This window comes from Zonotrichia albicollis, chromosome 9, assembly GCF_047830755.1.
Source record: "Zonotrichia albicollis isolate bZonAlb1 chromosome 9, bZonAlb1.hap1, whole genome shotgun sequence".
NCBI lineage: Eukaryota > Metazoa > Chordata > Aves > Passeriformes > Passerellidae > Zonotrichia > Zonotrichia albicollis.
Window position 1 is genome coordinate 34,180,923 of NC_133827.1, and position 13,269 is coordinate 34,194,191.

Consider the following 13,269-nt stretch of genomic DNA (forward strand, 5'->3'; position numbering starts at 1 on the left):
TTTCAAACTTTGGATTTGCCTTTTGGTACTTTCTAAAGAGCATAAGAACACATAATGTAAGGTGTGCTTTCACGTTCTTAAAATGAAATATCTGACCAAGAAATATCTGACCTGATGCTTAATCCTGTCTGACCCTTTTCCATCACATCAGCAATCTGATTTTTCTCAAAAACATTATGAGAACTCTGAGCATAACTTTTGACAGAGTTTGCACAAAGTAGAAGTAGGCTGATGTACTTGACTATTTTAGAAAAGATTTTCTTTCACTGTCAGCTGTCTTCTTTCACTGTGAATTACATATTAGACTATGATTAAGAAGACATGAACTTTGCTCTGGAAATCTGTAGCCCATTATTCCAAGAATAGTGGCTTCAGATGAGGGATTGAAGCCATCCTCTCCTGCAGTCAGCAGAAGGCCAGGCAGTTGTAGCCTCCAGCCACTTAAAAACAAAGAAACCCCAATGTCCTGGTGTGGCTGATGGCCTTTAGTTGTCCTTGGTGGAGCAACAGGCACTGCTGTGTCAATCTGCCGGTGCAGTCCAGGCCCTCACTCCAGCAGGTCACCTTTCCAGTGCTCTTGGAAACACTTGGTTGCCATTAGCATGTAAACCAGTTTGTGTCTGCTCAGAGAAGAGAGGAAAGAACAAGGGGATATTCTTTGTTGTTTTTAACCATCTGCTGTTGGTGTAGCTCCTCCAGACCTGCTGTGGGAGCACAAAGAGCTGGATGAGACACAGAATAAGTGTGTTTTTGCAAGCCCAAGCAGGTTGCATTGTTGAATGAGGAATTATGAAGCATAACTGAATGGCTTTCCCTTGAGGATCAGATAGCACAGTTGCAGTGAGCCTCCCTGGAGAGCTGGGAAGGAGGAGAAGCTGTGCCAGACAGATGGCTGTAGTAATTGCTTTTCTTTTCCTCCCTCTTGGTAGAAAACCTTGGGAAGCAAAACTGTAAGGCCTAATTCTTCTGCATTGAAACTGGCCTCTGCTAGGAATTTAATTTATAGTAATTTAAGAGGAGAACCAAGAGTACATGAACTGACTTGTTTCTTTTATTTTTTTCCTCTTTTATCACATCCTTATTCATATTTAAATTGTCCTGACAAATTCAATTAATTCAAGTAATGAAGAACAGTGTGGTAAATGTAAATGTTCATCTTTGATGACCTGTGTAGGGGATTGGCATTGTTTCATGTAACACCAAACAATTCAATTTTTCTTTTTGAAATTTCAGAGGCTATGAATAACTGCCTCTTCAAAAAAAAAAAAAAAAAATAGTGAAGACCACAAGAGTAATCACACAGAAGGTGGGAAATGTCTGAGTCAAGTTTCCCAAAATAAATATGTTGCAGACACTTGGCTGGTGTATGTTTTGATAAGATCTTGAGTTGCATGCCTATAGAAATACAGATTTTATCAGAGGACAGGACTGCTCTGAAGTGACCAGGAGTTGTCCAATGTCCTCTGTAGATATTAGCAAGGGATGCTATGAGACAAGATACTTGTCACGTTCCTGCAGCTTTTCAGCTTCCTGAAATGTTCCTCTTGGCCCCATGGAGTGTTAAAATGTGCCTGCCATCAGTAAGTTTTTCTGAAGTGTCCATGAACCCGTGGCTGTCAGCTCAATACCAGCTCATGTCACCCTGAAGAAGGGGCTTCTCAGCTGGAATATCAGTCCCCAGAAAAATGGTCCCTTCCTTCTACCCAGGAGGGTGAGCAGCACTTCCTGCTGCCTTCTGGCTTGCCGTTCAGACCAGAGAGGCTTCAGAGCTTCCTGGGATAAAGCCAGTGGAAGATATCAATGATTAATGCTCACTTGTGCTAGGCAAATGTCATAGCTTTGAAACAAACCCAGACTTCTGTCTTTTTGTTTCCTTATAAGAGTTTTTTCAAGCTTTTCTTCTAGTCAAAGATTAAAAACTTCCTCCAGCAGCCCCAGATAATCAATCATGTTTCCAAGGACTGGGACTTCTACTGCAAGGTCTATGCTGTGATGGTGTTACAAATTCTTCCATGTTGGGGAGTAAATACCTTTAAGCACTGTCCTAGAGGAAGTGCAAATGGGATCTTCAGTGCTGTGGCTACAGCTGTAACATTTCATAGCCACATCATCTGATTTGCCCATTGGGCTGTGAGGCACCTTCCCTTGTTTTCTCAGATTTTCTGTCCCCTGCTAGTTTCTTGGCTGCAATTGCTTTTCCCAGCATGTCAGTGTATGAACTGTACTGACTTATTGGATGTGTGATTCCTCGTCACCAAATGTGTTTTGTACCACCTTTCTCATCATCTGAACATCTCCTCCTGAGTGTGGCTTTTACAGCAATCCCATGAGGTTTGTCTTACCCAGGCAGGGGATTTGATAAGAACTAACTGGCACCCTGCAGTTCTTTTTTCTTTTGCTTCATCTTATCCTTACATCACAAAAACCTTCTGAATAAAAAGGATATTTAGAAATCAGAAACAAAGCTATGTTTAGAGCAAACCAATAAAGCTAAATAGGGGTTGGGTAGGTGGTGGAATTTCTGTTTTGCTCAAGACTGGTTAATATTAATGAGTCTTCATACTGGCAAACATCAAACACAAACTCAACTACTGGCAGGTTTGTAGCCCTGGAGGGCTGAGCAAGTCTCTGAGAGGTCTGTGGTCTATCTGGACCCAACCTCCTTCCTTCCACCTGCTGTCTGGGTACTTAGAGGTGATCTGTACAACACCAGGACTGGTTGTTGTTCTGTACAGTGGCTAAAGGAGTAGTTCCAATAGATGTCATTATAACATAAACCTTGATCTTGCCAGTTAAGTTGGCAGATATTTCTTGTAAATGTTGCTGCTTTAGACTGGTGTGAAGAGCGGGGAAAATAACTGGGTGCACCTGTTACAAAAAGAGATCAAATTATCTCCATGTGAAACAATAATTGCTTTTCACTCCATAGATCACACACAAAAATTGAGGTCATTTTTTGTCCAGCTGCTTGCCAAGTTACTTTTTAACTTTTTAGTGTTTAAACTAACAGGCTTAGTTAAAATAACAGGCTTTGTTTTCATGAGAAGAAAGTCTCACAGCCCCTTATTTCCTCCTTTTACTATGAATTTGCTTGTAGCGGAAAAAGCATCGGGAAAGGAAACCCTTGTGGATTGGCTGGCTACACAAAGTCCTCCAGCAGAGCTCGGGGAGTTCAGGGTGGAACAGGGCCATGTATGTGGAGTAGATTTCACTGCTTCAAAGACTGAAAAACTGCTGTAGTGGGAGGCCAAATGCAGTGACTTAATATGGAACCTGAAGCGGTAAGGAGCCACTGTCAGCTTGAGCAAACCTGTGGCAAGCTCTGGCAAATCTGCTGGAGCTGGTTTATGAAAAGCTCTCTCTGAAATCACAAGGCAATAGATGAAGTTAATAGGCTGAAGAGGAGACTCTGTAAGTACCATAATCTTTACCACAATAGTCATATAATAGCTCAGGCAATAGTCTGGCTAGACTTGGAGTGTCATCTTTGTTTTGCTGGGTTGTTAAAGGAGGAAAAAATTGTCATTGAGGCTTTATGAACTCATGGAAGATTTCTGTTTTTCCTTGCACAGATGAAATCATGCAGCAGGAGATACGGCCGCTGGTAGCAGTGGATATAATAGAGCAGCTCCACAGGCAATTTGCAATCTTGTCAGGTAAGAAGTTGCTGGTAATGACACTCTGTGATTCTCTTGGAGACATACTGGAATGTGTCATGCTGTCTGTCACCCTTCAGCTCCGTACAGCAGTTGCAATAGTATTTTCATATTGCTCCTGAGAAATGCTGCTACAGTCAGATATTCATGGTGTATGGAATGGAAAAGTGCCAAGCTGCTGTAATTGCTTTTTTAAGGCAAGTTAATTTTCCATGTTCTCCACAGTGGGCTGGGAGGAGCCTATTTAGAGGGCAAGAAATTAAACAAAACTTTCACTACATATCTTTGCACAATGTCCAAGGATCTTGTTTGTGGGAAAAGATTTTGGTCTATCAGGGATCTATTCATGACCTCCCCCTTCTTCCTCATTTGCCTTTGTTTGAGAAATGATTCATTGCTAAAATGTAAGGTTCTAATCTTTAAAAGATATGATTATTACATAGTCTTTTGTTTGCCTGAAATTTGCAATCACACAAAGTGACGCAGTTCCTTCCCCAAAGAAAGAGCTGATACTGAAATATTTGGCAAATTATTTAATTCATTATTTTGGATACGGTAGATGATAAAATCTTATCTAGGTCCTAAAACAGTCTCTGCTGTTGACTGCATGGCCTCTGGCAACTCCTTTTGTCTCTATTTCTGTCTGTTCTGCAAATAAGAAAATTCAGAATTTGCTGATCATATTCCTCATAGAAACAGTGAAGTGTCATGATTTTGCACAAAATGCTGAGATCATAAGAAGGTCCTCTTGGAAAGCCTGTCCCTCTTGGTGGGTATAGAGTGCTCAGAGTGCACCAACTCAGCTCTCTGGAAATGGTCAGCTCAGCAGGCCCAATTCTTGCTCTGTCTTTGCATTTTAAAATACATTTGCGGAAAGAAATTGAAATCTAATTTACACAGAATTCTTTATGAGGCTCTGAGTATCAAAACTTGAGTTTGGAGGCTTGCAGGTAGGATCTTGTGGCAGTTTCCTAAGCTCAATAACTAAAGGGTTTGCACTAGGCAGAGGGTGTTGACTCAGCAGAGGGTGCTGCCTTCTCATCTGCAGTAAAACATCTCGGGGTCCCACCTTCCCAGAATTCCTGATGAGCACACCCCTCTGGGCAGGACAGGGTCTGGAACTGCATTAAATTGCTCAAACCCTAGGAATTGTTGAGAACTGAGTGCCTCATATGCAATTGCCTACCCAGTAAAATGTGGAGGATTGCTATTTTTGACCTCCTTTACCTTGCAACATTTGGGACCAATAGCAAAAGCTGAATACAGCATGTAATGAGCAACTTATGGAAAGTGGTTTACTAAACAGGAAGAAAAAACCCATTTCCAGTTCCAGCTAGAACATTAAACAAGGAATAAAAATGTCAAGGGTAGACATAAAAAAAGAATTTTCATATTTCTTTATGGATTCATAATTTCAGCAGTGCCTGTATTCTCACCTGCTATTTTAGCAAATTCAACTCTTCACATTTATCTAATTCTTTTATTCTTGGAAGTGATGAGAAAGGTGTTTAAATGAGGCTGTTGAAATGTGAGCTGCTTAAAGACTTGAAAAATAACTCTTCATAGAAGGCAAGGCTTAGGGGCTTGTTTGTTAGGAATCAGCAAATAACTGGTTCATCCACATAGAAGTACTAATAACAAATAACAAAGGAAAGTGAGAAGGTGTCTTTCATGCCCCCATCTACTTAAATAACAAATCTCATTTTAAGAATTTTCAGGCTTATCCAAAATCTGCTCAGTACAGTCCAGAAATAGTATCCCACTATAAAACAGGGCAGTGTAGTTCATAGTTTCTAAGTTGATTTCAGTCTGAAGTTTACAGATAGATTTAGAAACCTGGGTGCCTCCACTCCAAAATCCCCATGGTAGCATGTGAAGAAGTTAAGGAAGGCTTAGAAGCCCCTTTGGTCTTATTCTGTTGGTGAGCACTGGTGAGTCATAGGTAAAACATAGCAGGAATCTTCCTCACTCTCTCTATTGCCTCCTGCAAAGAGAACTTTAGGTGCAAGCCAGACATTACTATACTTTTCAAAAATGCATTTCTCTAAATAATGTAACTTTCTTTTTCCTTTAGCAAAAGATTGGTTTTCTCATGCAATGAAGACAAAACTGGGCACTCTTCTGCCTCATTTCATTTATTAAAGTAATTCACATGTAAATGACCTCATTTGATTTAGATTTTTTTCCAGATGGCTCTGTAGCTTTTCCTCAAAGCATGCTGTTAGCTGCTTTTCATTAGGTACCAGGAACCACAAATATTTTGGTGCTTCAGTGCTTGCCTACATGGTGGCTGAAAATTTGATACTTAGCCTATTCCTGGTTTCCCATATTGAAATGTTGCAGCTCAGTAGCCACTGTCTGGGGAAAAAAAAAAAACCCTTCTGTTCTTTGGTGTCACCATCTTGGGCGGTAAAAGACAATTCCAATGTTTTTGTAGAGCGTTGTGCACATAAATTATGTTTCTCTGAACAACTTCCTAACAGGGGTATACACTGATTTTTACTAGATGGGGTTATTTCTTTCAGTCTGGAGGCTGCAGCCCCCGGGGCACAACCAGTCACCTCTCCCATGCCTGTGCAGAGCCCAGAGGATGCAGCACTGATTCTGGTTTGTGTTACTCCACAGCCTCTGGCTTTGTCAAGCTCTCCTGCTCAGTCCTGTTGACCCCAAATGCATTTGTCCAGTGATAATGGAAGTCAGTGGTTCACTGTTGTAAACTTTGTCAAAAATGAGTATTTCTTTAGTTAATACCACCCTTTTAGTTACAGCTGGCAGCTGAGACAGATGCAGTGAACTCACAATGTTTCCTTGCAGTAAAGCAGAAAAGAAAGGGGAAAATGATTGAATCAAAGGCTCTTTGTTTTCTCTGGACATGACTCATTAGGAACACTTCTCTCCACTATTGCTGTGTGCAAACTTCTTAAGAGGATCTGGCTGTCTTGTGGTCTCTGAGCAGATGGTAGGAATTATATAAGAAGTCTGATGAGTTAGGTGTTTGATTGTGTCAGGGTCTAGTTGTAATGAATGTATTACCTGCTAATAGCCTCCTGTTTGTCCTGGTCCTCCACCTACCAGACTAATCAAGACCTTAGTCCATGCCAAGGACAGGGAAACTCTCCAAAGTCTTCCCTGGTCTGCTGAGGTAATGGAAATGGTTGCAGTGTAATGTGGCAATGTCCTTAATAATGGAATTTTACTTTGGTCATCTCTTTTCCCATGTGCTGATTTAGCCCTGCTTAGCTTGTGAGATCTGGTAGGAGTACTGGTTCTTGTGGTTAAATTCTAGCTTTGATATCACTACTGCCTCTTTCCTTTCTCTGCAAACCAAACTCTCAGTTAATGGACTACAGCTGTGACAACACAGAGTGCTCAGCTAGGTTTGTGTGTTTCCTGGAGCTGTTAAGGGAACTAGATCACAAAGCTGAGTAGTACTGACAGCCTGGTTATTCTAACACACCAGTTTTTACTCAAGAATAAAGAACCACTAGTAGAATACTTTTTCTGTCTGTCCTGCCGTACCAATCTGCTCTTGGAACTGCTACCATTCCTTCCCCCCCCCACACTTTTTTATCTGCAGCTTCACAACCTGTTCTTATCTGTAATTATTCTGTCAAAGAGCCCAATCTGCCATTTGCAGCAATAATGGATCATGTTGCTAAATCACGACTTTATTAGGCAAACTGTCACGAAATGTATTAGCAGAGAGAATCATTTTCTTTGTGTTCTGCTCCTGTTAACAGACTTCAGTGGATGGGAGAGTATATCTGAAAACGGTAACTGACTCAGAAGCCAGTTTATTTAATTTGCAAAGCCTGGAGGGTGTTTGGCCATCTGCTTCCTGTTTAAACTGAGCCTTTTGGAAAACCTGGCCTGACCTTGCCAAAAGGACAGTTTGGATCTTTTATAAAAATTGAGACCCAGGAAACTTGATTTAATGAGAAATTCATCATTCACAACTCTTAATCAACACGGAAAACCAAAACAACAGAGCTTGGAAAATCCAAGACTTGACCAAAGCAGTGAAACTTCAGCCAAGGTATCATTAGATTTTTTGGCTGTCTGACCCAGGAGATGAACTGTAGTCAGGGCTGGGCTGTGAGGACTCAGGGAGCTCTCTGCATGTGGGCAGGCCCAAGCAGTTAAGGCTGCACACATCAGCAGCATTGAGAGAACACTTTCCAATACTAACTGATGAGTTAGTGCCTGTGGCAGCCTGGGGAGGTGAGCTCTGGAAACTTGCAGACTAACTTTTGGAACTTCTCCTGACTATAGCCCCTTTGTTGGGCTGATGCTTTTCATTTGTTTTGGTTTTATTTCCCAAGGGAGTCAGCACATTTGGTGATCTCTAGTTAGAAGAGCTGCTGGCTATAGAACAGGACTTCAGTGTAGCCCCTTATTGTCTCAACCATGGATATTTTTTGTGCCTGGGTGGGAAGCATGGGAGGGCTGGAACTGAGGAGTGGGAGATTGTCTAAGATCCTCATTGTGTTCAGGGCCTTGGCCTGCAGTTGTGGTTGCTTTCTGGTTTTACATCAGTTCATACCAATATACAGATTCAGCTGTGAGAGCTCTCAGAATTCAGCACTCACACCTCATTTGTCAATCACACCCTTTACACTGCAAAGCAAAATTAAATTTTCTCAACTGCCATAACCTTCTTTCCCCCTCGTATATTCCTTCCTCAAATACTTCAGCTGTTTTGTTCCACAGCTGAATTCTGGCCCCATCTTCACTGCAGCAGCTATCCAGGCTGCATTGGCTGCTGGAAAGTCTGTCCAACAGGAGCAGCTATGAATGCTGCTCTGTGTCCTGGGACTTAGGGGATTGACACACCTGAGAGTTTATGAAGGTCCAATTACCGTGGGTACCTTGTACAATCCTGATACTGCTTGTGTGCTATCTCTTCTAAATTTCATTAAAGACAAATTCCATGTGCTCAGTCCTTATGGCTATGGTGCTGACTGGAGACTGTCCCTGTTGGCCTTTAGTTTGTGCTGTCTGCCCTTTCAAGACACTGAATAGTATCTAGCTGGAAGGACTGGAAGAAATCTTTTGGTAACTCCCTAGAAAGAAAGGTTGATGGTTGAGGAAAAAGGGCTGCATCTTGTCAATCCACACTCTGCAGAAATTTGCATACTGCAGCAATTCTTGGATTAGTGTCAGGGAAAAAGTGGCATTAGCATTTAGATGTATGGAATTGCTGTCTTGTACTGAAGAGTTTTCCAGACACCCTTGGTATTTAAGGAGCTTCCCTTATATTCCTTATCCAAAATAGATGTAGATAATTTTCCTTTGTAACTCAACTACTGCTTGAAGTTCAGATATGGGCAGGAAAAACCTACTTGTAACATATTTGTGGTATTTCTTGTCACTCAACACTTTACACATTTCTGCTCTCTTCTCATCATAGCACTTAACAATTTCTGAATACCAAACTCCTTCAGACTTCCCCCTAATTTCCTGGTGTGGCAGGAACTGAAGGTTTCCTTGTTTATTTCCCTGTCTGAAATACAGCTCTGCTGAACCATCTGAAGGTTCTGGCTGCAGCAGGAAGTGTTGCCTTCACCTTGGGGAATGAGATGGAGATCAGGAGCTGTAAAGGGCCTGTGGCTGAGTCAGAGGCAGGAGCTGCTGACTCCTAGTTGAATGTTCAGTCTGAGGCTGCTCCTAAGTGTCCTAGATTTGTTGCCAGTGGTGAAAGGAAGTCTGTGTTCAGTCTGCTTACATTCATTTTTTAGATGGCTTTTTATAGGAGAAGATCCCATGACAAAAATACACACCCACATACACAGAGTGCATCATCAGCCTGCCTCATCCAGCTCAGGAAAGAGGCCAGGGGAAGAAGAGCACATGTGTCAATGGAGATGCAGGAGATGAAATAAAAGGAGCACAAAGAGCTCCTCATTAGCAGGAGCATTAGAAGTACCCTTAGAAACGTGTAGTTTGAACAAATCTTGAGTATAACTGCAAATAAATTATCAAGTGTTAAAAGTAGGGAATCCAGGGGAATCTCTACCTTATCCTCCAGTGGCAAATATTGCTGCTTTAAACCAAAATATTCCAAGTTACTGCATCTTCCTCATTTGAAGTATATTCACATACTTGAAATATGTGAATGAGAAAGTTTGGTGCCCAGAAATCCTGTGAATGCTCACAAGATACCAAGTATGAAATACCTTGGCACACACTGAGCTTTGCACAAAGAGCAGACAAATTTGGTATTAAATTTTCCTGGCTGTTACTGTTTGTGTCCAGGAGATGTCACTGAGAATCTGTAACAAACCAGCCTAACTGGGTACCTGCTGGTCTAGAGTGCAGCAGTCTGGGAAAAGCCTGACCAAACTTGCAAGACAGCATATTCTACATCAGTGCTGACTGCAGACAGTGCAGCTGGAGGTCCATCAGCATTTGGCATCACCCCAAGGCCAGTGGGGAGGTTAATGTGGAGGCTGTGGCTCTGCTCAGCATTTGAAATCCAATTCAGTGCAGTGTGAATAATGGCTTTCTTGCTTTCTCTCTTGGCTGAGACAGTTTTGAGTCTCTGTAGGCCTGTTTTCTCCCTAGCAAGGTGAGCTTGGTGAATGTTCTCACACAACTGAGTAATTTTCAGATGTAATCAAAGCAATAACCAAGCTTCAGAAAGGAAAAGAGGGGCTGAAGGTACTGTGCTGATGCCATGTCACCAGATATCAAGAAGAAAAAGGGTTTCCTTGTTCAAAATTCCTATTTTCTAGCGCTCTGAGTTTTACCTTGTGCAAACATTTTATTCCACAGCATTCCAGCTCTCCTTGGCCAGAAAGGATTTTAAATAATCCAACTGAGGCTGTGAGGATAGGGCAGAGGCAGGATCAGGACTAGCAAGGGACTGTCCACTCTACAGAGAAATAGCCAGGAATTACTGGAGCACCTCCTTGAAATGACCACCAACAGAGCAGGAGAAACTGGTTTGTGGCATCAGCTGTGGTTATCAACAAGGAAAGGCAATGGTGGATGGGAGCAGCCTGGAAACAGGGATTATTTATGGGGTTTTAGAGGGTGCTTTCAAGGAATGAGAATGGGCTTCCCCCCCCCCCCCTCCCCGCTCCCATGCTCCTAATGGGATCATTTATTGGACATTTTCCTGAGGAAGGTAATTTACTGCCTCACAGCTTCCTCTTTTCTAAAGAGAAGCCCAGAAACTGGCTGTCCCTGGGGTAAGAGTCCTCTGTGTGTGATGAATGACTCAGAAAACTGTGTCTGCAGCAGAAATACACTCAGTATTGGGTTGTTAGAGCCAATGAGCCTGGTCCAAAAAGTAGATTTATAAAAATTGCAGAAAAAGGAGAAAGACTCAGGGAAAATATCCTTAATACCCTGTTTAAGGAGAACTAAGCAATAAGGTACCTGTAACAAAAGCTTTGTTTCATCATATTGCTTTATGTGCTGCTGCCTCCTCAGTCTCTTCTCAGCTTTGAGCCCAAGCTGGTGAGAAAACCCCTCATAACTTCTGTGTGGTTGGAGCTGCTGATGATTACTGGATGTGGGTGCTTTAGAAGGAGAAATATGCCCGTGCTTCCCACTTGAGTACTGACCAGTCTGTCCAAAGTCATAAAATCACCTTCTAAACTTTGACTTTTTTTTTTTTTTTGCAGGAGGAAGAGGGAAGGATGGGGCACCCATTATAACCTTTCCAGAATTTGCAGGATTCAGTGAGATACCTGATGATGATTTTCTGAACGTGGTCACTTATCTAACCAGCATTCCCAGGTGAGACTAAGCACAAATTTCTGTTGATTTCCTAGAGAGTTTTGCTTCCCCAAAATGGCTCACTGATTTTAGTGGTGCTACCAGGACATACCAGTGCCTCTGCATCTCTCCAGTCATTATGAAACTTCCCTATCTACTGGAAGCCCTAGGAATTGTGTCGTGGAAGAGAGAGCTTCACACAGGGCAGGTTGAACTCAATTGGAACAGGAATAGATCTGAAGAGCAGCAGCAAAGGTGGCAGATCAAAGGGAGCTAAGAGGGGTTGTTTGTGAGAAGCCTCAGGGGCGCTGGATGTAATGAGGGAAGGGCTGCTTCAGGAAGGAGCCATACTTACACAAGCCCCATGACTGCTTTTTCTCTGAGTGCACTTTTCTATGCAGCTTTCCCTTTGCTGAGAAAGCAAGTGAGGTGCCCCATTGACAGGATTCTGGCAAGCACCATGTGCTTTCAGGTACTTCATTTCTTTGGAGATTGCTCTGCAGCCAGGATGTTTTCCTTGCTTTTTGCCTGCAGCTTTATAAGGATAGTGAAACAAACTGACTTCCCCTCCTCTGAGGAAATGTGCTAAGGCTTGACTGCTGAATTATTTTTTGTTCATCTAAGAGAGCTTAAAATTTTTTTCAGTCCCCTGGTCCTGTCTCTAGACCATGGCTGTTTGTACTAGTGAGAAGCACAGCAACGATTTATCATTTCCTGTGGTCTTCTGCATAAAGGTGCTCAGAGGATCATAGCAGAAAACGTGCCTCCTTCAAGTCTGAGTGAGAAGTTTTACAGCTCCACCTACGTGTATTTGCCAAAGTCATGGCCAAAGGGTTGCCAAAGCAAGCTGAGAGAAACCACATACTGTGAACTTAACAGCTTCATTGTTTCACTCTGCTCTGTGGGACTTTTGTTCAGCCAGGGGAAACTGTTTTGAGTATTTCCTTACCCCTTCAGGACTGGGAGAGTGACCAGCCTCAGGGTATGTACAACAGCAGCAGTAGCTGAGAAAACCATAAAAGTAGTTTTTCAGTTCTTTGTACTTGGTATGCAGGGAGATGATTCCCAGTGATTTTGTCACATGTGGGGAACCAGCATGTTACATTGTCAACATGACAGACAGAAACCCTTTGAGCTTCTGCAGCCTGTGTGGTGCCCAAAAGCACAGATGCATTCAAAAGAAATTAGCCAAATTCATGAAGGATTGCTCCATCAATGGCAGCTGGACACAATGGCTCAAATACAAACCAGGCTGAAGAAATTAATTTATTCCTTAATGCTGGGACTTGGGAGAATATATATAAAGAGAAATACTGTCCTTCTCATTTTCCTGCTGCCTTTGTCTCAGCAGCCACTATCTACCAATACTGGAGTCAGAGTGTTGGACTAGATGGACCTTTGCTTTGACACAGTTTCAGTTCTCTTCTATCTTCTCTTCCCCTGAGGAATCCCAGAGCCATGTGCAAAGAATGAAGAACTGAGTTTCAAAACTTTGTAAGTCAGGAGAGCTGTGATATACCTATTTTACAGATGTTGAGATACGTGTGAGTAATATCTCACTCCACAGACAGGATCACCAGAACCTGTGTTGAGTAAGTGACTGCTCAGTTTGCTCTAAATGACCTGTTCAAGGTCAAGCTGGGGTTTCAAGGTGCATTTTCTGCATACCAGCACCTTGGTTTGGCTCTTAGATTCATCACAGGTCACACTGAAGTGACGTGAATTTTCCAGGAATTTTATTGCACTTTATTGCAGTGCTTTTAGAAAGATTGCCTGCATTTTTTGAATCACCATTTGAAACTTGCCACTATCTCTGTAAATGGTGAGGGAGAAAGGTGTTAATTTAGAAGAAGAACCTGAGCAGCAAGCTTTGTGTGATTTATGACAT

General features: G+C 42.3%; 1 protein-coding gene across 8 annotated transcripts in view; it reads left to right on the forward strand.

The window, feature by feature from the left end:
• MCF2L2 (MCF.2 cell line derived transforming sequence-like 2) overlaps window positions 1-13,269 on the forward strand; it is a 149,878-nt gene that overhangs the window by 32,008 nt on the left and 104,601 nt on the right. For 7 of the 8 annotated variants that reach the window (XM_005484823.4, XM_014265524.3, XM_014265523.3 and 4 more), the window contains exons 2-3: window positions 3,573-3,656; window positions 11,288-11,402. In XM_005484823.4, coding sequence (XP_005484880.2) covers window positions 3,573-3,656; window positions 11,288-11,402 — 199 coding nt within the window. Of the gene's footprint in view, window positions 1-3,201; window positions 3,412-3,572; window positions 3,657-11,287; window positions 11,403-13,269 lie in introns of those variants that run through there. The other variant, XM_026792027.2, reaches the window with a different exon arrangement.